Source organism: Culex quinquefasciatus, chromosome 2, assembly GCF_015732765.1.
Source record: "Culex quinquefasciatus strain JHB chromosome 2, VPISU_Cqui_1.0_pri_paternal, whole genome shotgun sequence".
Lineage (NCBI taxonomy): Eukaryota > Metazoa > Arthropoda > Insecta > Diptera > Culicidae > Culex > Culex quinquefasciatus.
The window spans coordinates 188,262,710-188,286,257 of record NC_051862.1 but is presented as its reverse complement, the minus strand read 5'-3'; the positions used below and the strand labels follow the sequence as shown (position 1 = coordinate 188,286,257).

Genomic DNA, 23,548 nt, shown 5'->3' with positions numbered 1-23,548 from the left:
TTTTACTCATTTTTAACGATTCTGATTTGGTACCATCTTTGTTCAACTACTCATTCCTTGCATATTGTTGTTGTTTTTATGTAATTCAACCCATCTTCTTTTCTATAATCCTTTCTTAATATGGTCACCATTCGGTACCATTCACAAGAACCAAAATAAGCTTAAATAATGAGCACCTTAATCTTCCTACCCTCACAAAAGGTTACCAATAAAGAAAACCCATTCTACCCCATAGCGTTCTCCGCAACGTGTGTGTGTGTGAGTGTGCAAAACAAGTTGATGTAACAGTCGAGACAATTGCACGTCGCCATCGTCATCGCGATGGCAAAACACTTCAAGCTTCGTATGTGTGCCTTGCGTGTGCGAATTGGCATACGTGTGGGGACGTGTCTCGCGAGCCCCCCTATTCTGGGTGGGTGTGTCCACCGGTTCGACGCCACCACAGCAAAGGTCGTACACAGCGAGAAAAAAAATGGTGAAAACATTTTTAGAGTCGATTTTTGAAATAAGCTTTTTTACAGTTCCCAAACATTTCTATGTTAATTTTCACATTTTAGAGCAGTAATCAACGCGCGCGCCACCCTAACAGCTTTACTATGTAAATTTCGTGGCGATGACGAACGCACGATTAGTTCCCCTTTTGCGTATTGATTCCATGCCGGGGACTAAACCTCATTGACGTCAGCAAGTCTGGCAGCAAGTCCTTTGTGGGAAGTGAAGCATGAATTGTCGGCTTTTTTTGTTTTTCTGGTTTCTGAAAAGATTTCCTTCTTTTCAGAAGACTAAGCCAAAGTTAAGTGGGAGGCTTATTCAATTCCTTCGAAATAGCTACTTTCATACCAGAAAAAAGAACATTGGAATGCCGAACACGTTAGTGTCTCTTGACAGCCATTTCGAAAGAGTAGACAGAAAATGTCACTCGAAAGGGCCTAAAAGTGTTTTTTACTTGTCACGTGGCTCTTGAGCCGGCTGGGAGACACATCTGAAATGGTCACACTCTTTGCCATTTTCCTGCTCTTTTTCGTTGACATTAATCTTTTTTACTTTTTTCTCTCTTTTTTTCCAGAGGAAGAGTGCTACCATTGTATGGCGAGCCTGGTGGCCCCGAAGGATAAAGTGTTTATCACGCAGACGAAGCTGCTGTACGAAGTCACCTGGAAGACTGTGATGCAAATTGCCAAAAAACATGCGGTGAGCAGTCTGTTGTAAATCGATTTTTTCAGCACTCGCCATATTAATCCAGCTCGGCAGAGCTTCGTCGGGTTAAAGTTTGACTCTTGCTTAACAGGGTCCTCATTTTTCGTTCTTTCATCTACTCGCAGAAATCCGCCGTGCTGTATTTAACGAGATTATGCCCGGGCCAAAAGTCCGAGCGCATCTTCATGGACTGGTGCTGGTGGATCCTGGGCGGGTTGCCCTTTCCTCACCTGGTGCGCGTCATGGACTGCTTCTTCCACGAGGGCATCAAGGTGCTGTACCGGGTGTCGCTGGCGGTCCTCATTCTGTTCCACAAGCACGCCACCGCCACCAACAGCGACTGGGACGCGGACACGATCAAGAACGACATCGACAACGCGCTGCCCAAGTTCTGCAAAAACATCCCGGTGTCGCCCGCGAAGCTGCTGCGGACGGCGTTTAGTATAAGAGCACTTAGGTATTTGACGCTGGATGGTGGCCAAAACGGGGAGCTAAATTGAACTAATTTCGCCTTTTTCAAATTTTCAGTTCAACCTACATATCTAGGATTTTTCTAAAGACTGAAATGGTACTAAAGAGTAAGTCTGTCCTTAGTGGTTCGAAGCAGATGGTAAGATCACGTTCTAGCGATAATTTACCAACGAGTCAATCCCAAGTCAACGTACAAATGATGTCACACACACTAACCATTAGAGAGGTGAGTACTGGCCGGTTAACGGCACCTTTAAAACTTTTTCCCTTATCAGGACTGTCTGGTTGTCGCGGTGGTGGTAGCCTGTCACAACATTTCATTATTAGAAAAGTTTTTCCCACCCTTCCCCGTCTGTCCATTGTGTAAAGAGCATTCCGTCTGGTGCCAGGCCAGGCCATAACTTTTCCAAACCCCATCCCGCAACTCCACCGTCGTGGGTGTAATTGCACATTTGTCTCATGTTTCTGCCTTTTTTCTTTCTTTCTCTCTCTCTATTTTCCCCTCCCAACATTGCAATTTGCCCATGGGCCTGTTGGCCATCCTTTTCCTTCCAACTCCGGAACATAATGGTTCTGTTTTAGAGATCCAAGGATTGTCGGGACACGTGCCGGGCCATGGTAGGGGTACAGTGTCATTTACTAACCCAGATGTTCTAAGAGTGTTTATTTTTTCAATGGATAATCACTAAACAATGTTTTTTTATTGGAACTAATTTGATTTGAAAATTTGATTTTTTTTTTCTTTAACAAAAAATAGCATACATGTTATAGACCGAATGATATTAATTAGATGCCATTTTCATCCCCCTAGCCCTTTCTAAACGGTTTTATTTATCCTTTGATGTTGGCACTCGATACCCCGAGTTAATTGGCTTCTCAATTTTTGTAATCTCCAGTTTGAATTTAAGAAAAAAAATCCTGCGCAATAGAAGACTGAAAAAGTGACATTCAGGGAAGGAATAATCGCGAAAACAACAATTTCGCTTGCGAACTTTCTTCACCCGCGAAACAGAGGTGTGGCAAATCACGCAAAAGAAAATCGCTCCCGAAATTCTTCAAGAAAATCAATCTGCTGATGATTTTTTGTGAGTTTTCTTGTCAGCACCACTCAAAAATATTTATTTCACTTTGTTTACACACATTGCCCATCTACAAAATATGGCAGGTCATTTTTGTTCGTGTGACGTTACACTTGCAAGTGTAGTAGTGAAAAAGATGTTCCGCCGAATAATCAAGATGATTTTTTTAGATTCTTTTTACTGATCTTTCGTGCGCAAGAGAGGAGAGCCATGCTCCCTTCGGATTTTTTCTCTTGATGAACATCCAACGATTTTCTTTTGATGATGATTATTCCATCGCTGGTGACATTACACCAAGTGGTAAAATTACACTTTTTTTACCAAAAAGATGTACAGTCAAGCCCCCCTGTAATAGCTTTTTTTAAAGACTCAAAATTTTCACAAAACTACGTATTTGAAAAAGTACTCAAAATTTCAGTTTTTTTACAATATGGGTATCAAATAATCGGAATTTTTCATACATTTTTTCACACTTTTTTTTGAAAATACTCGAAATTTTCACAAGACTACGTATTTTTGAAAAATTACTCAAAATTAATTTTTTTGCAATATCAGGATTTTTTTTTAACTTTGTGTTTTTTTCGAAATTTGAAGTATTTTTTTCAAAATTACGTAGTTTTGTGAAAATTTTGACTATTTTCAGGAATTTGTGTTATTATTTTTGAATCATTAGGCCGATGCAAATATTTAAAAAAGTTTTTGTCCCTCGGCCCTGGCCGAGGTCAAGGGGGGGGCAAAAAATAAAAAATATAAAAATTTAAATAACAAGCCATAGTCTTCACATTTAAATGAAAAAAGTGTTTTAAAATGCATTTTACACTAGTTCAGTTGTTTTGCAATCATTAGTTTTCAAAAAATCTAAGATCTGACAAAAACAAAAATTGTATCGAAAAAAAAGATTTTGCATCGAAAATTTTCAAAAAAAAAAAATTAATAAACCCAAACATGCTAAAAATGATTTTAAACGCAGAAGAATGTATTTTAATTTGATTTCAGCTGGTTGCACATGAATTTTCATTGAAATTTTGAAGTTTATTGTAAAAAAAATTTTTTTTGCCCCCTGATTTTTCGGGCCAATTTTGAAGGGGGGGGGGTGACAAAAACTTATAAAAATATTTGTACTAGCCTTATAAAAGACTGAAATTTTGCGTATTTTTATCGAAAATATATAGTTTTGTGAAAATATTAAATATTTTCACAAAATTGTGTTATTATTTTTTAAATGTACGAACAAATTTCGATCATCTGATACCCATATTGTAAAAACTAAAATGTTGAGTATTTTTTTCTAAAAAACGTAGTTTTGTGAAAATTTTGAGTATTTAAAAAAAATATTACTTCCGAAAAGTATGAAAAAATCCCGATCATTTGATACCAACATTGCAAAAACAATGATCTTGAGGTATTTTCGAGAAAATTCGTATTTTCAAAATACAGGAAAAATACGTATTTTTGTGGAAATTTCCATGTAATTATAGTTGCAATGGATACTTGACATCATCCCGATTCTGAACAACTATATTTTTCAAAACTTTTGATGATTTTTCATAAGATTATAGCCAATGTCTCATATATAGCCCCGCACGCCTCCATTTTGCATCCCCCATATGCGTTGCTTAACCGAGGCATGACTGTACCCATTCTCGGATGTAATATTACCATGTTTTTTATTGTTAAACAAATTTAAAAGTCTTTATTTGATTTAAAATGCATAAATAAGCATTTTGTATTCTGAGTTATTTACAATCAATTTTATAAGTGTTTTCAATGAAAATTAAAATTTTGGTCCGTAATTTTGTTTCGCTACCTCATTTAGAAAGAAAATAAAAATTTTCAGGTGATTTTAAAAGGCATTTCTTAGAGAAGAAGCCAACAACTGTTTTCAATATACCGGATTTGGAATACTTACTAGATACACAGTAAAAAATTGTATATCTTTGGATGATTTAATTTTGGAAGGATAAATATCACCTCTTTTAAGGTGTAATTTTGCCTCAATTAAGACTGAAAAAAAAAACAAAACAATTCTTAAAACAAAACAATTCTAAGTTTGAATTCCGGAGTGACTATGATAGTCATAGTTTTTCTTTTTAAAATCAGATTCAAGGTGTTCAAACTTTATTTTCACGTCAAATGTACCATCACTTCTGCTCTGCACTTATTTAACCTTCTGCTAGAGGAAAATTGTCCAAATAATCCAAAGAATGACTGTACCCATTCTCAGAGGTAATATTACTATGATTTTTTTACTGTGTAAGACTTTTACGTTTTGTACCGTTCTGTAATTAAACAAGTTCAATAGTCGTAAAAAGATTTAAAAGTCTTTATTTGATTTATAAGTCATTAATAAGCGTTTTGTATTCTGAGTTATTTACAATCAATTTTCTAAGTGTTTTAAATGAAAATAAAATGTTGCTTAGTAATTTTATTTTGCATTCCTTAGAGAAGAACCCAGAAACTGTTTTCAAAATACCGATTTTGGAGTACTTAGATAAGCAGTAAAAAAATGTGTAAATTTGGAAGCTGTAATTTTGGAAGGTAGAACATTACCTCTTTTATGAAGTAATTGTACCTCAATTTAGACTGAAAAAGTGACATTAAACCAGAAAAGTTGTAAAATTACACATTTTCAGAAGTAAAATTACACATTTTTCCTGACATAAAAGATGTACTTCTTCCCAGACGTAATATTACCATGATTTTTTTACTGTGTAGCATTTTTGTAGCTGCTTAAATTGTATGGAGATTTGTATGAACGAACTCACAATGCAAAATGTCCTCTTTGGTCGCAATAATAATATTAACAGATTTTTAGCCGCATAGAAAATTTCAAGTAAAACCAGACAATGGCTCGTTTCTAATAATTGTTCACATGGAAGTTTCCATTTCAAAAAGTCGTCTTTAATAATGTTTAGATTTTTATCTACATTTCTAAAGCATTTTTTGAAAAGCTATTAACTATTTTCTTCCATATGGTTATAGCACCTATAAAAAAAATCTAGATTTCATCATGAGCAAATCTCTACGGAATTGCCCTTTTCTTTACAATTTTACTTTTGTTTTTTTTTTTTCAATCTGGCAGATCATTTTAAAGCTCCTTTCGTATGCCCAAAAAAGCAATTTTGCATAATCAGTTTGTCCATACAAAATTGGCAGCTGTCCATACAAAAATGGTTTGAGGGAATTCTAAAATCTGTCTCTTTTGAAGGATTTTTTAATTGGTTTGGTTTCCAGAATTGGTGAAAAATCAATGGCCAAGCTATTTTTTTTAACAATAGTGATTTTTGATCAAAAATCTATAAAAATCTAATACATTTTTGACTTCAACCTTTTGGGTAAAATTAGGTTCAGAATTGTGTAAAATTAAATTTGAAATCAAAGTGAAGTAGTAACTAAATGATTTTTTTTAAATGTTCCGTTTTCAGGCTATCTTTTTTTTTTTTTTTTGGAAAAGTCGCTTTTTTTTGGAAAAGTCGCTTTATTTCCTTTTTTTTTTCAAAGAAGTGCCCAGTCTGAAAAGAAAATTTTTGAAAAGCCAAGATTCCCTAATTTATTTTTCTTTTTTGAGCTTTGTAGGCATACGGCATTTGGTTGCTGAGATATAAAAATCAATCAGACAATCAGATTTTCTCAGTGTTGCCCACTTTTCCTTGGAAATGTATATGGAAAAAACAAACTGATGATGTAAAATGGCTACTGTGGGCCACTAATTGGAAATTATTTAAATTCTATATATGAGTCTTCGGATCAATTTCCCTTATGTTTTGATTTTACTCGAGTCCTGAGCAGCAAGTCAATCAATCACCACCGTTACCATCACCTTATTAATTTCTCATAAATAATTATAATCCATTCCGTTTTAATTAATTCTGTCTAATTAAATTCCATCGTATTTTACTTCTCTCTCATTTTAATTCATGCTGCGTTCTGTGGAAAACAAAACAACTACTAATAACCCAACACACCCTTTTAACCCCCTTCGCTCGATTGATAAACCTCTCACGGTCTTACCCCTTACAAATGGTGGCCCCGTTTATTAAAATCAATTAATTTGATCACTTGGCGCAATTTTTCTCGAAACTCCCTCGCCACCTCCTGTTGTGTTGTGTTGTGGTAAATTAACCCTCACCGCGCACAGGGTGCGCACTCCCCCGACGTGAGAGTTTTATCGATGGGCGTTTTCCCGACACAAGCAATAAAAAGCAAAGTTTGCGATCAGGATGACGTAAGTGGCGGTGTTGCTGTTTTGATGTTTTTTACTTTACAATTATTTGTGATTTTTTTAACTGATTTATGTTGCTGATATTTATTTCCTTTTTTAATTCAAAATATTACATTATTGTTACCAACATTTAACTAATCTTTTGCTCCTTTCTGCAAATCTTCCGCCAGCTATTTACGCTTTGGTCCTGGCTGCCAGTAAGGATAACAATGTATCAACCCGTACTGCTATACACGACGGAGGAGCACGGTTGCTCGCTGACGACGTTCTACGTGCGGGTCGAGCAGCACGAGCCGACTCTGCTCATGATCAAAACCTGCAACAATGAGGTAATTTCGTTTTCATTCTATGTATTTCTAAAATTATCTAATCATTAAATTTGTTCAAGGTATTCGGCGCCTACTGTTCGTCCCGGTGGTTCGAGCGCAACCTGAAGGACGACCGCGGCCAACGGCAGGCGTACTTCGGTACCGGCGAGACGTTCCTCTTCTCGCTGTACCCCGAGCGGGCCAAGTACCCCTGGGTGGGCATCGAGGGCGACAAGGGCCTGGGGCACGCGTCGGAGCTGTTTATGGCGGCGGACTCGAAGATGATCACCATCGGAGGAGGGTGAGTTTTGCTTGCGAGTTATTCCGTTTAATTTGAGGAATTTTAAAATTTTAGATTGATATTGAGATACAAAAATTTGCTCTAATTTTTTGTTTAATTTGTGTTTGTACTTTTAGCTCCGGCCAGGCCATCTGGATGGACGAGAACATCCGCTTCGGCAAGACGGACCGCTGCCAGACGTTCAACAATCCGCCGCTGTGCGCAAGCGGTGACTTTGAGATCCGGGTGCTCGAAGTGTACGGCTTTGTAGGTGCGTGAACAACCTCCAACTCCAGTAAACCTGCGCTATACCAACTACTATCACTACTACTACTACTAGTACTATTGCTCCTACTGCATCTGCATCCACACCAAACCAACCAACCAACAAAACCCCATTTGCAACCAGTTTCATCTGTATGTGTGTGTGTCTTGTATCTCTGTGCGAACGATGCTCATAACTCCTCCCCGCGGGGTCCACACAAATCGTAACGTTTGCCAAAGCCGACGAACGCTGGGTACGACGAACTCCTCACGCATCCTATTTTAACCCTGAACAAAACTGTGAGCAAACCGTATCTTCCTTGATATTATAATCGACCCACACCCTCCAAACCTAACCCACAACCATGCGCGCAAGCCTGCAACATTGACGAGATCGAGATCGAATTCTAAGGGGACGATTCGCAAACTACGTTATTACTAGTGTTATGTGTAAAGAGAATGGAAAACGAATGCTGCAAAGGCTAACTAATTTGGGAATTTGAACTAAACTGTGTCGTTTAACGAGCTGAATTAATTTGAACAAAATTTTCTATTTTCTTCTTTTTTCTCTCTTTTAAGAATGTGAATAACGGTTTAGGATTAGAGAAGAAGATTGTACACACACGACTCTACACCAAACGCTATGATTTAGGATGTTTTATTTTGTTTCGTTATTTGAAATGAGATGAGAAAGTGTGTGGATTCACCGTCAACCACAACAACGCTTGAATAAAGAGCTGAGTGTTAAATACTACCCCGGGAGCAGTAAGTTGCCCGCAAACTTATCTACTATCTACATCTATATTGCATTCTCTTCCTAAGTTATGCAGTAAAACCAAAAAACATATTCGCTCTTGCATGATGGAACCTTTCATCAGTCAATGTTTAGTACTAACTCGGCTCTCAAACAAGCATACTTTGAGGAGTAGAACTAGCGTGATATACAACGAACTAACCCCAAAACCTCCCCTCTAGTTTTGCCATATTTTAACCCCCTTTTCCCGTCACTTAAATTTGGGTGTGTGAACTTATATCAAAGTATAACATTCCACCATTTTTCGTCGTCGTTTTTTTTTCTTCTTTCATTTCGATGAAAAGTCTCCTCCTCCCGGCTGTTGATGTTGGAAATATTTTTAAAAAGTTGAAATAATAACATTCTAGTCCTGTTTGTTGTACCTTCCCCACCCCCTTACCGTATCTGCTCTAAGCTTTATGCGAACAACGAAGTCAAATCAATGAAAAACTACTCTTTGTGGAAGGTGTATATTTGTTTCAGTGTGTGCGTGTATTTTTCCTCCCAGGAAAACAGAAAGTTGTCGTTTCAGTAGTGAGATGGAGGTTTCTGGTGGCTTTGACACGGATTGTGAGAAAAAAAATTAAGCACTGAAGTTTTTTTTATAACTCGATATTTTCATGAGTCATTTTTTTTAAATGAATCAATATTGGACTAATCTCAGCTTGGTATTAATTTTAATAAATTCTGAATAATTTTTTTTTTTAAGAATTTTGTGAAGAAATTGTTGAATTAAATCTAATTTAGAAATTCCAAACATCTGTCATATATTGTTTTAACTGTTTTGTAAACAGCACTAGAAGTTCAAACCTGCACTAATAATTACATGAGATTCATTAAAGTTGCCAAAATCGAAAGACTGTTTTCCTAAAGAAATTTTCGTTTGATTCTCTCTCTCTCTCAGTGAGTACTCAGTAAACTTTTCTTCTGATTGGATTTTTTAATGTTTGCCATCAAGGTTGTTAATCAATAAAACTATCGTAGAAAATGTTAGCGTCTAACGATAACGATTATGGTTATCATCATCATATCATGTCGAATTTTCATTTTTTTTTTCTTTTCATTTAGATTGTTTTATTGATAATGTCGTGAGTTTCTGTCCATAAATAAGGCCATTGCAAATTTTATTTCACGTTTCAAGTGAAAATTCATACAAAATTTCACATCGTCTGATACCCGTATTGTAAATTATGAAAATTTGAGTATTTTCGAAAAAATACGGTATTTTGTGAAAATTTGAGTATTTTTTAATAAAACTGTAATGAAATGAAATGCTTTCGAATTTTCATTTCGTTTGATACCCATATTGGAAATTATGAAAATTTGAGTGTTTTCGAATAAATACGGTATTTTGTAAATATTCGAGTATTTTACAGAACAGTCATAAATAAAGTAAAAATGCAAACAAAATTTCCGGGACCGTGGTGTAGGGGTAAGCGTGATTGCCTCTCATCCAGTCGGTCTGGGTTCGATCCCAGACGGTCCCGGTGGCATTTTTCGAGACGAGATTTGTCTGATCACGCCTTCCGTCGGAAGGGAAGTAAATGTTGGCCCCGGACTAACCTAATGGTTAGGTCGTTAGCTCAGTCCAGGTGTAGGAGTCGTCTCCCTGGGTCCTGTCTCGGTGGAGTCGCTGGTAGGCAGTTGGACTAACAATCCAAAGGTTGTCAGTTCGAATCCCGGAGTGGGATGGAAGCTAAGGTGTAAAAAGAGGTTTGCAATTGCCTCAACAATCAAGCCTTCGAGTAGGAATCTCGCAATCGAGAACGCCAAGGCAATGCTGTAGATACCCATATTGGAAATTATAAAAAATTGAGTATTTTCGAAAAAATACGGTATTTTGTGGAAATTCGAATATTTTACAAAAAAAAAAACATAAATAAAGTGAAAATGCATACTAAATTTCTCTTTATTTCATACACATATTGTAAATTATGAAAACTTGAGTATTTTCAAAAATACGGTATTTTATGATTTTATGTCTTGTCATGTCATTTGGACACGTATCAAAAAGAACAAATTTCTTCCGAAAATTTTGAATTTACTGAAATTTTGCTTGAGTTTGAAGAGAGTTTCGTTTGATATCTCGTTTTTTATGCTCTCAAATATTGGAAATATTGTAAGTTCATAGATATTTGGGAAATTATCTGAAGAACAAGCGAAATTAATTTCATTAATCCGTGTCAGATTACCTTCGACGCTCAATAACCCTTGCTGCATGCTGTAAAATAACTTTGATATGTCTTCTTCAAGCTACTTGACCTATTTTGCCGCCGCCCAAAACTCCTCCTTGAACTTGTTGTCACTTGTACTGTTTTAATTGCATACCCGAGCTGTCAAACCAGCAGCAACTCTCCGTTAGATTGGATTCTTTTGGTTCCGCCTAAATGTGTGTTTCATTCACAATTGTGTATAAATCGAAAAGTTAATTGTGATTAATCGTTGTAAAATACAAACAATCATTATTCATTGCAAAACAGAACATATTTAATCTAAACGGTTTGATCAAATTATCCCATTTACAACAATAAAGTTATACATTTAGCCTTATAGGAACGTGATTAGAGCAGACTACTATTAAGAAGAAAAAAAATGAAGTGCAAAATGCAGTTGGACCATTGAAACAAATTTTGACAGAGACAAAGAGCGATAAAGAGAAAGAGCAATAGGCGTTAGGCGTAGGAGATAAACAAAAGAACGAGTCACGTAACGGATTAAAAACATTTACAATAGAACCGAATACATTTACCGACCTCACACTCACACTCTCTCACACACACACTCATGAAGGTAGATTATGAAATCACACGCTTATACACCAACACACCTACGCTTTAAGCTTTCGTTTGCGATAATCATTCAAAAAATAAAATCATTAGAGAAATTTTAAACGTAAATCAGACATTTGAAAAAAAAAAGTTTCAGCAAATAAATGTTAAGCATTCATTAACCCACAATCCAAAAAAGAGAGAAAAAAAAACAAAGGTCTCCATAGTCAAGTAAATGTCGTCAAACGAATCAAACAAAACAAACATACTGTTACAAGAACAATTACAAACAAAGTTGCTCTCACTCTCTCTGTATAATGAGAGGCGCGAGAGTTTGTTGAGAAAAAGCTGTTTTCGGTAGTTCTTAGTAGGCCGCGTGGCTTCGATATCTGTGTGTGCGTGTGCGTTAGTGTTAACAGTAGTGACAGCAGCAGACAAATAACAAAACATAGCTATTGTTCTGAACAAAGTAATCAATATATGGATAACAATGAGTGGGATATCGAGGAAAGGAAGGGAAGCTTAGCATTCGTCTTGCGGGGAAGCAATCAGATTATGAGCTTGGCATGCTTTGATAATGGTCGTGTGTTGAAGAAAGCCAAAAGGGTGAGGATGCGTTTGCTCTTCAAAGTAAGTCAACTTGTTTTATCCGGAGAATGTTTTGTTACAACATTACAAACCAACTTGAGTTTCTGTATAAATTGTGTAACGATGAGATGTGTAACTATTTTCTTCATAATCATTACAGTATAGTACGTATGATAGGCAACCAAACCTATGTTATTGTGATTTTTATTATTATTATTACTGCGGTATAGTTTTTGTTACAAAATGACCTATTTGTATAGTGTTTGTAAATTTACGATTTATTTATATTTAGTTTATTGGAGATGCAAATAATGCAAGTGAGAAAAAAAAACCTTCAGAAGTGGGCGAAATAATACTGAGAATGAATCAAAATCGCATACAATCAGTCATTTAAAAATATCCGAAATCCTTTATTAATAAGTTTTTAATGCGATTCTCATTTTGTCCCTCTCTCCTCAATTGCACTATGAAAGGCGTAAAATGAATTTGTTGTCTTACCCCAAACTACGCTGAAATGATTTGGAATTTTTAAATCCAAGATGCAGGTGGTGATGAAATATTGGAATAGTAGTTTATGCAACAAGTTGCAAAAAGTAGGTTTTTTCAGCACGAGTCGTGCAAATGCGTGGTTTACCGTGTTGGATAAATACGATTATTGCTGAAAAAACAATTTTTGCAACGAGATGCTTACAACATTTTTTGCAATTTGCAAAAGCTTTTTGAGTGGAATTTTGTGTTCAACATCCATGTGTTGAGTAAATTAACCGGGCAAAACAAAAAATTAATGTTGAAAAATGTTACTTTTTGACACAAGTGTTGAAAAGTCGAACTTTTCAGAACTGGTTTTGAAAGGCTTTAATTTACCATTCTGTTAGTTTTGGTAGACAAAAGTAGGCAGTTTCGTCGCTCGAGAGTGACAGGAAAAGTAAGACGATTCACGGCGGAATTGCAAAAAAAAAATATTTTGCAATTTTATAGCCAATCAACTATTTTACTACAATGGGCTCGTAAAATTCGAATTTAATATAAAAAAACGAAAAACATTTTTTTGTTTGTGATTCGATTATCCAGAGTCCCATATGCCCATATTATGACCATTTGACCCTTTTCCATTTTCATCGATTTGTTTAAATTTTAGACCCAACAAAACCTAATTTCTTTAGAAAAGTCATTCAAAATATATAATATGATGGAAATTCTTTGGAAAATTCATTGAAAATATATAATATGATGGAAATTGAGTTAATTTCTGGTCACTTATCTAACAGTTGGATATTTACGAAATCTCATTTTTATTCATTATTGGGTAATTCTCCGCCAACTCACACAGCAGTTGCCCCGACCCCTCTTCGATTTGCGTGAAACTTTGTCCCAAAGGGTAAGTTTTGTCCCTGATCACGAATCCGAGGTCCGTTTTTTGATATCTCGTGACGGAGGGGCGATACGACCCCTTCCATTTTTGAACATGCGAAAAAAGAGGTGTTTTTCAATAATTTGCAGCCTGAAACGGTGATGAGATAGAAATTTGGTGTCAAAGGGACTTTTATGTAAAATTAGACGCCCGATTTGATGGCGTACTCAGTATTCCGAAAAAACGTACTTTTCATCGAAAAAAACTCTAAAAAAGTTTTAAAAATTCACCCATTTTCCGTTACTCGACTGTAAAAAAATTTGGAACATGTTATTTTATGGGAAATTTAATGCATTTTTTCATTTAGAACAAAATTTTTCATTTTAAAAATTTCGTGTTTTTTCTAACTTTGCAGGGTTATTTTTTAGAGTGTAACAATGTTCTACAAAGTTGTAGAGCAGACAATTACAAAAAATTTGATTTATAGACATAAGGGGTTTGCTTATAAACATCACGAGTTATCGCGATTTTACGAAAAAAAGTTTTGAAAAAGTTGGTCGTCATCGAACATGGCCGTTCATAGTCACCCGCGACAGACACGGACGACGAAACGAAGAAAAACGCAAAAAGTAACTTTTTCAAAACTTTTTTTCGTAAAATCGCGATAACTCGTGATGTTTATAAGCAAACCCCTTATGTCTATATATCATATTTTTTGTAATTGTCTGCTCTACAACTTTGTAGAACATTGTTACACTCTAAAAAATAACCCTGCAAAGTTAGAAAAACACGAAAAATTTTGTTCTAAATGAAAAAATGACCCTTCTTGGTCAATGTAGATTCGAAAAGTACATTAAATTTCCCATAAAATAACATGTTCCAATTTTTTTTACAGTCGAGTAACGGAAAATGGGTGAATTTTAAAACTTTTTTAGTGTTTTTTTTTCGATGAAAAATACGTTTTTTTCGGAATTCTGAGTACGCCATCAAATCGGGCGTCTAATTTCACATAAAAGTCCCTTAGACACCAAATTTCTATCTCATCATCGTTTCAGGCTGCAAATTATTGAAAAACACCTCTTTTTTCGCATGTTCAAAAATGGAAGGGGTCGTACCGCCCCTCCGTCACGAGATATCAAAAAACGGACCTCGGATTCGTGATCAGGGACAAAAGTTACCCCATAGGACAAAGTTTCACGCAAATCGAAGAGGGGTCGGGGCAACTTTTCCCGATTTCGTGTGAGTTGGTAGAGAATTACCCTATAATAATCATATTTTGGGTTTAAATAATAATTTTACATGGAAACCCAAAATATGATCAAAAATCGTTTTTCACACTTTGGCTTAATTCTAAGGACAGATTCAAGTTCAGCGGTCAAAACTACATGGAAAAACATATATTTGGACAATTTTAGAATTTCGTTGGGGTGGTCCCATATGGTAGACTTTTTAAAATGAAGATTTTTCAAGTTTAAAGGAAAACACCTCTGAGATTTTTTCAGCGTTTGTAGTACTAGATCTCCTTTTTCAAATGCAACCTGGCGCTTAAAATTTAGCATTTCCCGAACAGACGGTAATAACTAAATTCATGCCATTTCAATAACAAATACTGTTAAAATAACAGAAAGTGTTATGAAATATTCTTGCAAAATCCATTTTTGCATAAGAGTTCAATAACAGTTTATGTTATCATAACAAATTTGCTATCGGTCTGATATTGATTGAAAGCCAGAACAACTTGGGAATAAAATTTTTTGTTATGGAAAAATACCTCAAACTGTTATTGGGATGATCGGATTAGTTGTTAGAACAACAAAAAATAATAACAAAGATTTGTTCGAACAATAAATTAAAATGTTATTAGTCTGTTATTACAATAACAATCCAATAACAAAAAAATCATAACGGCGAATAACAAATCTTGTTATAAATAACATAAAATGTTATTGGCCTAGTATTTTCAAATATCAAAAAATGTTATTCCCAAGTTATTTTCGTCTGCTCGGGTTGCATCTTTCTTATCTTAAAATGGCTGTAACTTTTGACCCTTAAGTTCAGATTGACTAGTCAAAAGATAAAAATGTTTGTTTTTTAGAGCTCTAAAAGTGCCCCGAATATTAATTTTCTCTAAAACTTAACTCTGTATTGCCACGTTCAAAAAACTGTTTTTTTAAGGTTTGCTCAGATGCTATCTATAGATTTGGTGGTAGAAGGCGTAGATTACGAGATAAAATTTTGAAGTCTTCGACAAAGTTGGTTGTATTGGCTAGCTCAAGAACTTTCAAGAAGAAAAGAAAACCCAAAAATATTCCTGAAAAGTTATACTTTCAAAATCACTCTGTCTGGACCACTGTGGATTGTTGGTAATGAGTGAGGAAGACACCAACCAATAAGGTGGAATAAATTAGTTTTTAGAGCAGGATTATAGCCTAACCTCAGTGAGAAAGGCATGGCGGTAATCCGACATTACGATAAAACAGTATGCCATGGCATGACAGCCACTTTTTTTCTAATGTTGGTACCACTGAGCGATTTCGAGATTTCGGACGTGCACTTTTCGTAGCGCCATCTTCGCTTAAAAATCTAGATACGATTGCCAATTGCTGAATTATAAAATTTTACAAATTTATTTAAACTTTTATTCACAAACACAGACAACCGCACACGGTCGGCTCACCTTCTCACTTCTACTTCTTTGTTCAGCTTATCATCTGTCACTGCGATGTTGCCTTGGCTCTTGACATTCGTAAACACTTTCTGCTTCAAAACAGACCAATCATCATCCCAGTTGACCGGCTGATTCAGAACCTGCTTGCTTTGAATTATTGAATCTTTTTCTGTAATCTAAATTGCCTCCAAATTCCCCGTAAAAAAATGTCCCACAACCACTCGCATGGCCATGGGGGGTGTGCCCACGAGGCGCTCGGAATCGACGACGAGCTGGAGATGGGCATCCAGTACAGTTTGTACGAAAAGATCGACATGCTGAACGTGGAGTGTCTGAACGAGGAAAGCGAAGGATCCGGCCGGACCGTGTTTAAGCCGTACGCCCAGCGGCTGGATTTCGACAAGTTTGTGACGAGCGATGCCGACGAGGAGTTGCTGTTCAATGTTCCCTTTACGGGGAACGTTAAGCTGAAGGGCGTCATTGTGGTGGGGGCGAACGACGATAGTCATCCGAAGAAGATGCGATTGTGAGTTTGTGGGGAGGGATGGCAGGTTGCAATTTATTTGACTCTTTATACATTTTTAGGTTCAAGAATCGTCCAAAGATGACCTTTGACGATGTCGGTGCCCAGGCCGACCAGGAGTTTGAACTGGAAAGGGACTCTAATGGAGTAATCGAGTATTCTACCAAGTGAGTTTTTATTTTTGTTCTAATATCATGTACTAACTTATTTAAAATTGATTCATAACACAGAGTCGTCACCTTCTCTTCGGTCCACCACCTCTCCATTCATCTGCCCACCAACTACGGCGACTCGAACACCACCGTGTACTACATCGGTCTGAAGGGAGAGTTCAGCGAGGCGCACAACCACGGCGTCACGATCTGCACGTACGAATCGCGCCCCAACGTGTCGGACCACAAGAACGACGTGTTCGATTCGGTCAACCACCAGGTCCAGTGAGTGTGATATTGCTGAAGAGTTTTGTGTTTTCTTTCTTTGGAATATAAAGTTAATTTATTAATCTTTCTCTCCTTATTACTAGATTAAGTGAGAAATCCATTAGTCAAGAAAATGTCAAGTTCAAGAAGTGGAAGAAATGAAAAAATATCTTATTTTGTATTTTTTTTTATTTGAACGTATTTCTACAAAAAAGTAACATACAATACATACCCGGGAAGAAAGTTGCATCTTGGAAAAATCTACCCATGTTCGTAAAAACACGAACAAGTCAAGTTCACCCCAGGGTATGGTTAAGAGATAACCGAACATGGCCACGAACATAAATTGTTCGAGGCGTATCTGCGAAAAATCTTGTTGAGTTTATTTGACCAACAATGCCACATCAAGTTGAGTTTATAGTAGCAAACAACTGAAATCTTCCAAAATCATATCAAGTTCATAAAGTAGATTTTGATCCCAAAATAATTTTATTGGTTTTTAATGCACCCTGCCACAATTCAGACCCCCTCCCCCTTCTTCCTCTTCACAAATATGAGTAATATTGCAGGAATATACGCACTTACATCAAAACAAGATTTTTCAAAGTTGAAAAATTATTTTACTTTAAAAACTCATTAAAAAATTGTGGAGAAAGCGTTGAATTGCCAAAATGTTATAATAATTTTCCAAATCACAAAAAATCCAAAGTCTCTATATTCATTTTTTTTTTAAATTAAAAATAACAGTTTATGAAAATATTCCTAAAATTGCATAAGTCCAAAAATCAAAAGTAAAATTCCAAAAAGCCTGGTTATGTTTCTTTCAAAATAATTTTTCAAAATGTTGAAAAATATTCAACTGGCTGTGAGCAAAAATTTCGCAATGTCCTGAAAATCTAAAAAAATCTACCAAAAATCTTATCGTGATACTGATCCCGTAAATTTTCTAAGTGCTGGAACGATTTTTGTAGGGGGTATATCAATAATTATTAAAAACCAACTTTCGAATTTCAAAATTTCAATGAAGACGTTTTGTTAGGGACATTATTTTAGGAACAAACTGATGTTTTTGTAAAAATCGGACGAAAATTTCCTGTAATTTCGACGATTTTTCCGAAATTTTACTGGCTAAAAGCCAAAATTTTGCTAAGTCCAAAAAATCAAATAAATTCTACCAAAAATCTTATCGTGATACTGATCCCGTAAATTTTCTAAGTGCTGGAACGATTTTTGTAGGGGGTATATCAATAATTATTAAAAACCAACTTTCGAATTTCAAAATTTCAATGAAGACGTTTTGTTAGGGACATTATTTTAGGAACAAACTGATGTTTTTGTAAAAATCGGACGAAAATTTCCTGTAATTTCGACGATTTTTCCGAAATTTTACTGGCTAAAAGCCAAAATTTTGCTAAGTCCAAAAATCAAATAAATTCTACCGAAAATCTTGTCGTGATACGGATCCCGTAAATTTTCTAAGTGCCGGAACGATTTTTGTAGGGGTATATCAATAATTATTAAAAACCAACTTTCGAATTTCAAAATTTCAATGAAGAAGTTTTGTTAGGGACATTATTTTAGGAACAAACTGATGTTTTTGTAAAATCGGACAAAATTTCCTGTAATTTCGTCGATTTTTCCGAAATTTTGGTTCAAAGCAAAAATAAATATCAAAATAATTTATCATGTTTCCAAACTCCCGAAAATTTTCTAAGTCTCAAAAAATGCTTTTTCTGTAAAAAGTAAAGAATTAAAAATATACGCAAAAATTTCAAAGTCCAGCATAAATAAAATCAAACTTTAAAATATCAGCTCATGAAAATTATTCTAAGTATCGGAAATTGAAACTTCGGTCAGTGACTGCAAATTTTGCTAAGTCCAGCATAAATTTGAAACAAAGTCAAAATAATCATTTCATGATGTTCGGGTAAAGTTTTTGAAAAAAATTTAATTTTCGAAATTTCCCGGGCAGAAAGTTGCATCTTGGAAAAATCTACCCATGTTCGTAAAAACACGAACAAGTCAAGTTCACCCCAGGGTATGGTTAAGAGATAACCGAACATGGCCACGAACATAAATTGTTCGAGGCGTATCTGCGAAAAATCTTGTTGAGTTTATTTGACCAACAATGCCACATCAAGTTGAGTTTATAGTAGCAAACAACTGAAATCTTCCAAAAATCATATCAAGTTCATAAAGTAGATTTTTATCCCAAAAATAATTTTATTGGTTTTTAATGCACCCCGCCACTATTCAGACCCCCTTCTTTCTCTTCACTAATATGAGTAATATTGCAGGAATATACGCACTTACATCAAAACAAGATTTTTCAAAGTTGAAAAATTATTTTACTTTAAAAACTCATTAAAAATTGTGGTGAAAGCGTTGAATTGCCAAAATGTCACAATAATTTTCCAGATCACGAAAATCCAAAGTCTCTATATTCCATTTTTTTTAAATTAAAAATAAAAGTCTATGAAAATATTCCTAAAATTGCATAAGTCCAAAAATCCACAGTAAAATTTTAAAAGCCTGGTAATGTTGCTTATCAAAATAATTTTTCAAAATGTTGAAAAATATTCAACTGGCTGAGAGCAAAAATTTCGCAAAGTCCTGAAAATCAAATAAATTCTACCAAAATCTTGTCGTGATACGGATCCCGTAAATTTTCTAAGTGCCGGAACGATTTTTGTAGGGGTATATCAATAATTATTAAAAACCAACTTTCGAATTTCAAAATTTCAATGAAAACGTTTTGTTAGGGACATTATTTTAGGAACAAACTGATGTTTTTGTAAAATCGGACGAAAATTTCCTGTAATTTCGACGATTTTTCCGAAATTTTGGTTCAAAGCAAAATAAACATCAACATATTTTATCATGTTTCCAAATTCCCAGAAAATTTCTAAGTCCCAATTTTTTTCGGTTTCCTCATCTCGAAAAATTTCTAAGTGTTGAAAATATTTTACTAGCCGAAAGCCAAAATTTTTCTAAGTCCAAAAAATCAAATAAATTCTACCAAAAATCTTGTCGTGATACGGATCCCGTAAATTTTCTAAGTGCCGGAACGATTTTTGTAGGGGGTATATCAATAATTATTAAAAAACGACTTTCGAATTTCAAAATTTCAATGAAGACGTTTTGTTAGGGACATTATTTTAGGAACAAACTGATGTTTTTGTAAAAATCGGACAAAAATTTCTAGTAATTTCGTCGATTTTTCCGAAATTTTGGTTCAAAGCAAAAATAAACATCAAAATAATTTATCATGTTTCCAAACTCCCAAAATTTTCTAAGTCCCAAAAATGCTTTTTCTGTAAAAGTAAAGAATTGAAAAATATACACAAAAATTTCAAAGTCCAGCATAAATAAAATCAAACTTTAAAATATCAGCTCATGAACATTATTCTAAGTGTCGGAAATTGAAAATTATGTCAGTGACTGATAATTTTTCTAAGTCCAGCATAAATTTGAAATAAAGTCAAAATAATCATTTCATGATGTTCGGGTAAAATTTTGGAAAAAATAAAATTTTCGAAATTTTGCTAAGTCCAAAAAAACTACCACTAACAGCTCAATATCAACTGTAGATAATGCAGTATGATCATGGAATATACTTTCCATGATACGCAGTCGGTTTCAAAAGTCGTCATAACTCGAGGAGTTTACAGCAAGATGCGAATAAACAAGCCAAGATAGTTCGAAGTTATATCCACCAACTCACTTTCCGCCCGGGTTTTGCTAAGTCTAAAAAAACTACCACTAACAGCTCAATATCAACTGTAGATAATGCAGTATGATCATGGAATATACTTTCCATGATACGCAGTCGGTTTCAAAAGTCGTCATAACTCGAGGAGTTTACAACAAGATGCAAATAAACAAGCCAAGATAGTTCGAAGTTGTCGCAACCAACTCACTTTCCGCCCGGGTACAACAGAGTTTTTACTCAACTGTAACACAAACAGTTGCTGTTCTTAAAAGGTAGAATTTTGATATGGTCGTTTCTAAACTATGCTTGCCAAATTTAATGTGCTTCCTTTAAAAATCTTGCCTTAAATACAATCTTATGCTTGGTTATTACACTTGAAAACACTTTGTTTCCACTTGATTATGAGTTATTGTAGTGGAGGAGAGGAGAGGCGGAGGAGCGTTTCACTAACATAGCAAATTGTACGTACACTGAGTTATTTCACACGACAGTTGCCGGATCACGGTAATAAATAGTTTCACTTGTTTAACTGGAGGGAGGGACTGCTGGTGGGCGGGGCCTGGGAGGATAAAGGGTGTACCACGTTTATAGCGACTTAACAACTAATGAGATTACTTTGCGTTACAGCTTTTTGAGCGCTTGCTTTTGGGGGAATGTGTTTGTTTACGATAGTTTTTATTTGTCTGCTACATAACTGTTGTTTTGTGTGTGTGTTTTTTTTTTGAGTAACGCAAATTCTGTGGTCATTATTCAAAATGTCACTTTTCAGATGTTCTACAACATTATTTTTGAAAAGAAGAGGAATCCACTTTAAATATATCAAACAAACGAGCCATTATTTTGAACGTTGGAAGTTCAAATTAAGATTGGGAGCTCACTTTCGTAGCTTTTAAATTCTCAAAAAAAAAACACTATTTGTTGAAATAATCATAACTTGGTCAAAAAAAACTGCCAGCCATGTTCTATAGCTCAAAAGTGTTCTACTAAAACTGTTTTTGTATTTTCATTAATTTTTTTTCGTTCACGCAAAAATAAATATATTTCTGCTTAAAATTTAAGTATGGTCTTGAAAATCATTTTGCCATCGTTACCTATCATTATACATTAATAGTTACGTGAATCCAAAATTTCAGATTTTGAACTGAGCAAACACAATAAACAGAACTTTTGGTTACAGAGCGAAACATTTTTGAAAAATCATGATTCTTCAAAAATATTGAAAATATATTCAAAAAAGTGCAAATTCATTTCAGAATGTTTTAGAAAATTTTCAATCAAAGAGTACTTGACAATTTGTGTAAATTATTTTTTTTTTCTTGAAGTTATAACCATTTAGTTCTGTGCAAAATATATTTTACTATTTTGTAAAGTGTCCAACGTTAAAAAAATCTTGAAGACTCATTCACTCGCGATCACAAATCGAACGCAACGCAAAACTGCTGTGACCGTTTCCTACCGTTTGTCATTACCACACCAATCGCTACTGAATACTCTCTCTTTGCTCTCCCTCTCACTCTAAGCTGACTCAAAATAGTCTGCTCGAAGCTGACTCAAAATAGTCTGCGATCTGCTTGGTTTCGATCATTTATTAAACTGCTTATAATCAATGTTATCAAAAATGTTTTGCTATTTTTTTGATAGCACAACATCAAAGAAACGTTTGACAGCAATAATAAATTGGCGGCTAACTGTGCTGGTGCAGGCCAAGTAAACGCATCACTGGTATTTTGTTAGATTCTCTCCTCTCTGAACATATTCGATTGTGACTCGGTTCGACGGACGGAGTAGGCAAAGAAATTCACGAATTATTTGTTTCGTTGTGTGAGGCGATTGGCCAAGGTGCTGACAGCTAGCAGATCTTGTTCGCTCGCGAATGGTTGCGCGCTTCAGTCGGCAAAGATTCGTTCGGCGATGAGTGAGTGATTTCTGATATTCGAGCCGAAAGTCAGGGCCTTGGTTAAAAATAATGTTTTACAAACTTAGATGTTTTTTTTACCGAATTCGGTAGTTGAAAAATCGGTAAAGTTTAGATCAATAAACCAACAGTCAAAATGAACGAAATTTTACCGAATTTCGGTTATACGATGAACAATAATGAACTTCATTACCGAATTTCGGTAAGTTTTTACCAAATTTGGTTATTTTCAGTTTACCGAACTGTTTAGCAGTTGAAAAATCTGTAAACTTTACCAAATTCGGTAAAAAAATTAAGTGTGTAACTTTAATTATAGGACAATTATTGATTGCTTAGTTTTAACTTTAAACAACAAAATGAAAAAAAAATCAAAAATTCACCGTATCATTTGAGAAACAGATATTTTTTTCCTCCTTTTGAAATGCTACACAGCTAAAAAAGTAGTAATCCAGCTGCGTGTAAAAGGCCTGGATGTTAAATAAAAATTTGCATATTTTTTTGCAATTTTATGTAATTTTACACCTTGAAATATGTAGCCTATCAGTATGGGAAACCTACTTGACCGAAATGTCAAGCCTATGTATGCGTTTATCCTTTCAGCTTTTCAACGGTATGATGGTTGAGTGGGCTAAGGCACCAGTCCTTACTGTTGGTGCTTGGTTTAAATCCCGTCGGTTGCAACTTTTTTTTTGTGTTTGCAATAATTGTACATGCAGTGTGTAATATTAAGTGTCTATTGTGAAGAAGGTGATGTGCATGCTTTTGCATGCGATTTTACCATCGGATTTTTTGCTGTTGATCCGAACGTTATGAAAAAAATCTTTCGAAAGATAGGAAAATTTCACATTGGGTTTTTTATCGTAGAAAATACTGAAAAAATCAAGCTCGTTGAGTACTGAAAAAATCAAGTTTTGCAACGAGTTCCATGTAACATTATTTGCAATTTCGAAAAAAAACCCTTTGAATGGAATTTTAAGTCAAATGTCTTTG

The 23,548-nt window shown here is 35.1% G+C and overlaps 2 protein-coding genes across 8 annotated transcripts in view; both read left to right on the top strand.

Annotated features, from left to right (window-relative positions):
* LOC6035244 (GTPase-activating protein skywalker) overlaps positions 1-8,606 on the top strand; it is an 87,338-nt gene extending 78,732 nt beyond the window's left edge. For 2 of the 7 annotated variants that reach the window (XM_038251787.1, XM_038251784.1), the window contains exons 5-13: positions 1,067-1,191; positions 1,323-1,654; positions 1,726-1,894; positions 2,251-2,292; positions 6,886-6,972; positions 7,140-7,298; positions 7,358-7,578; positions 7,695-7,828; positions 8,401-8,606. In XM_038251787.1, coding sequence (XP_038107715.1) covers positions 1,067-1,191; positions 1,323-1,654; positions 1,726-1,894; positions 2,251-2,292; positions 6,886-6,972; positions 7,140-7,298; positions 7,358-7,578; positions 7,695-7,828; positions 8,401-8,411 — 1,280 coding nt within the window. In that variant the 3' untranslated portion in view covers positions 8,412-8,606. Of the gene's footprint in view, positions 1-1,066; positions 1,192-1,322; positions 1,655-1,725; positions 1,895-2,250; positions 2,293-6,885; positions 6,973-7,139; positions 7,299-7,357; positions 7,579-7,694 lie in introns of all 7 variants that reach the window. The other 5 variants (XM_038251785.1, XM_038251786.1, XM_038251789.1 and 2 more) reach the window with 5 other exon arrangements.
* Positions 8,607-16,052: 7,446 nt separating this feature from the next.
* On the top strand, positions 16,053-17,020 carry LOC6035243 (PITH domain-containing protein GA19395). The gene is made up of 3 exons (XM_001845417.2): positions 16,053-16,515; positions 16,575-16,679; positions 16,743-17,020. The coding sequence occupies exons 1-3, from the start codon at positions 16,196-16,198 to the stop codon at positions 16,951-16,953; spliced, it is 636 nt and encodes a 211-aa protein (XP_001845469.1). The 5' UTR covers positions 16,053-16,195; the 3' UTR covers positions 16,954-17,020.
* Positions 17,021-23,548: the final 6,528 nt, after the last annotated feature.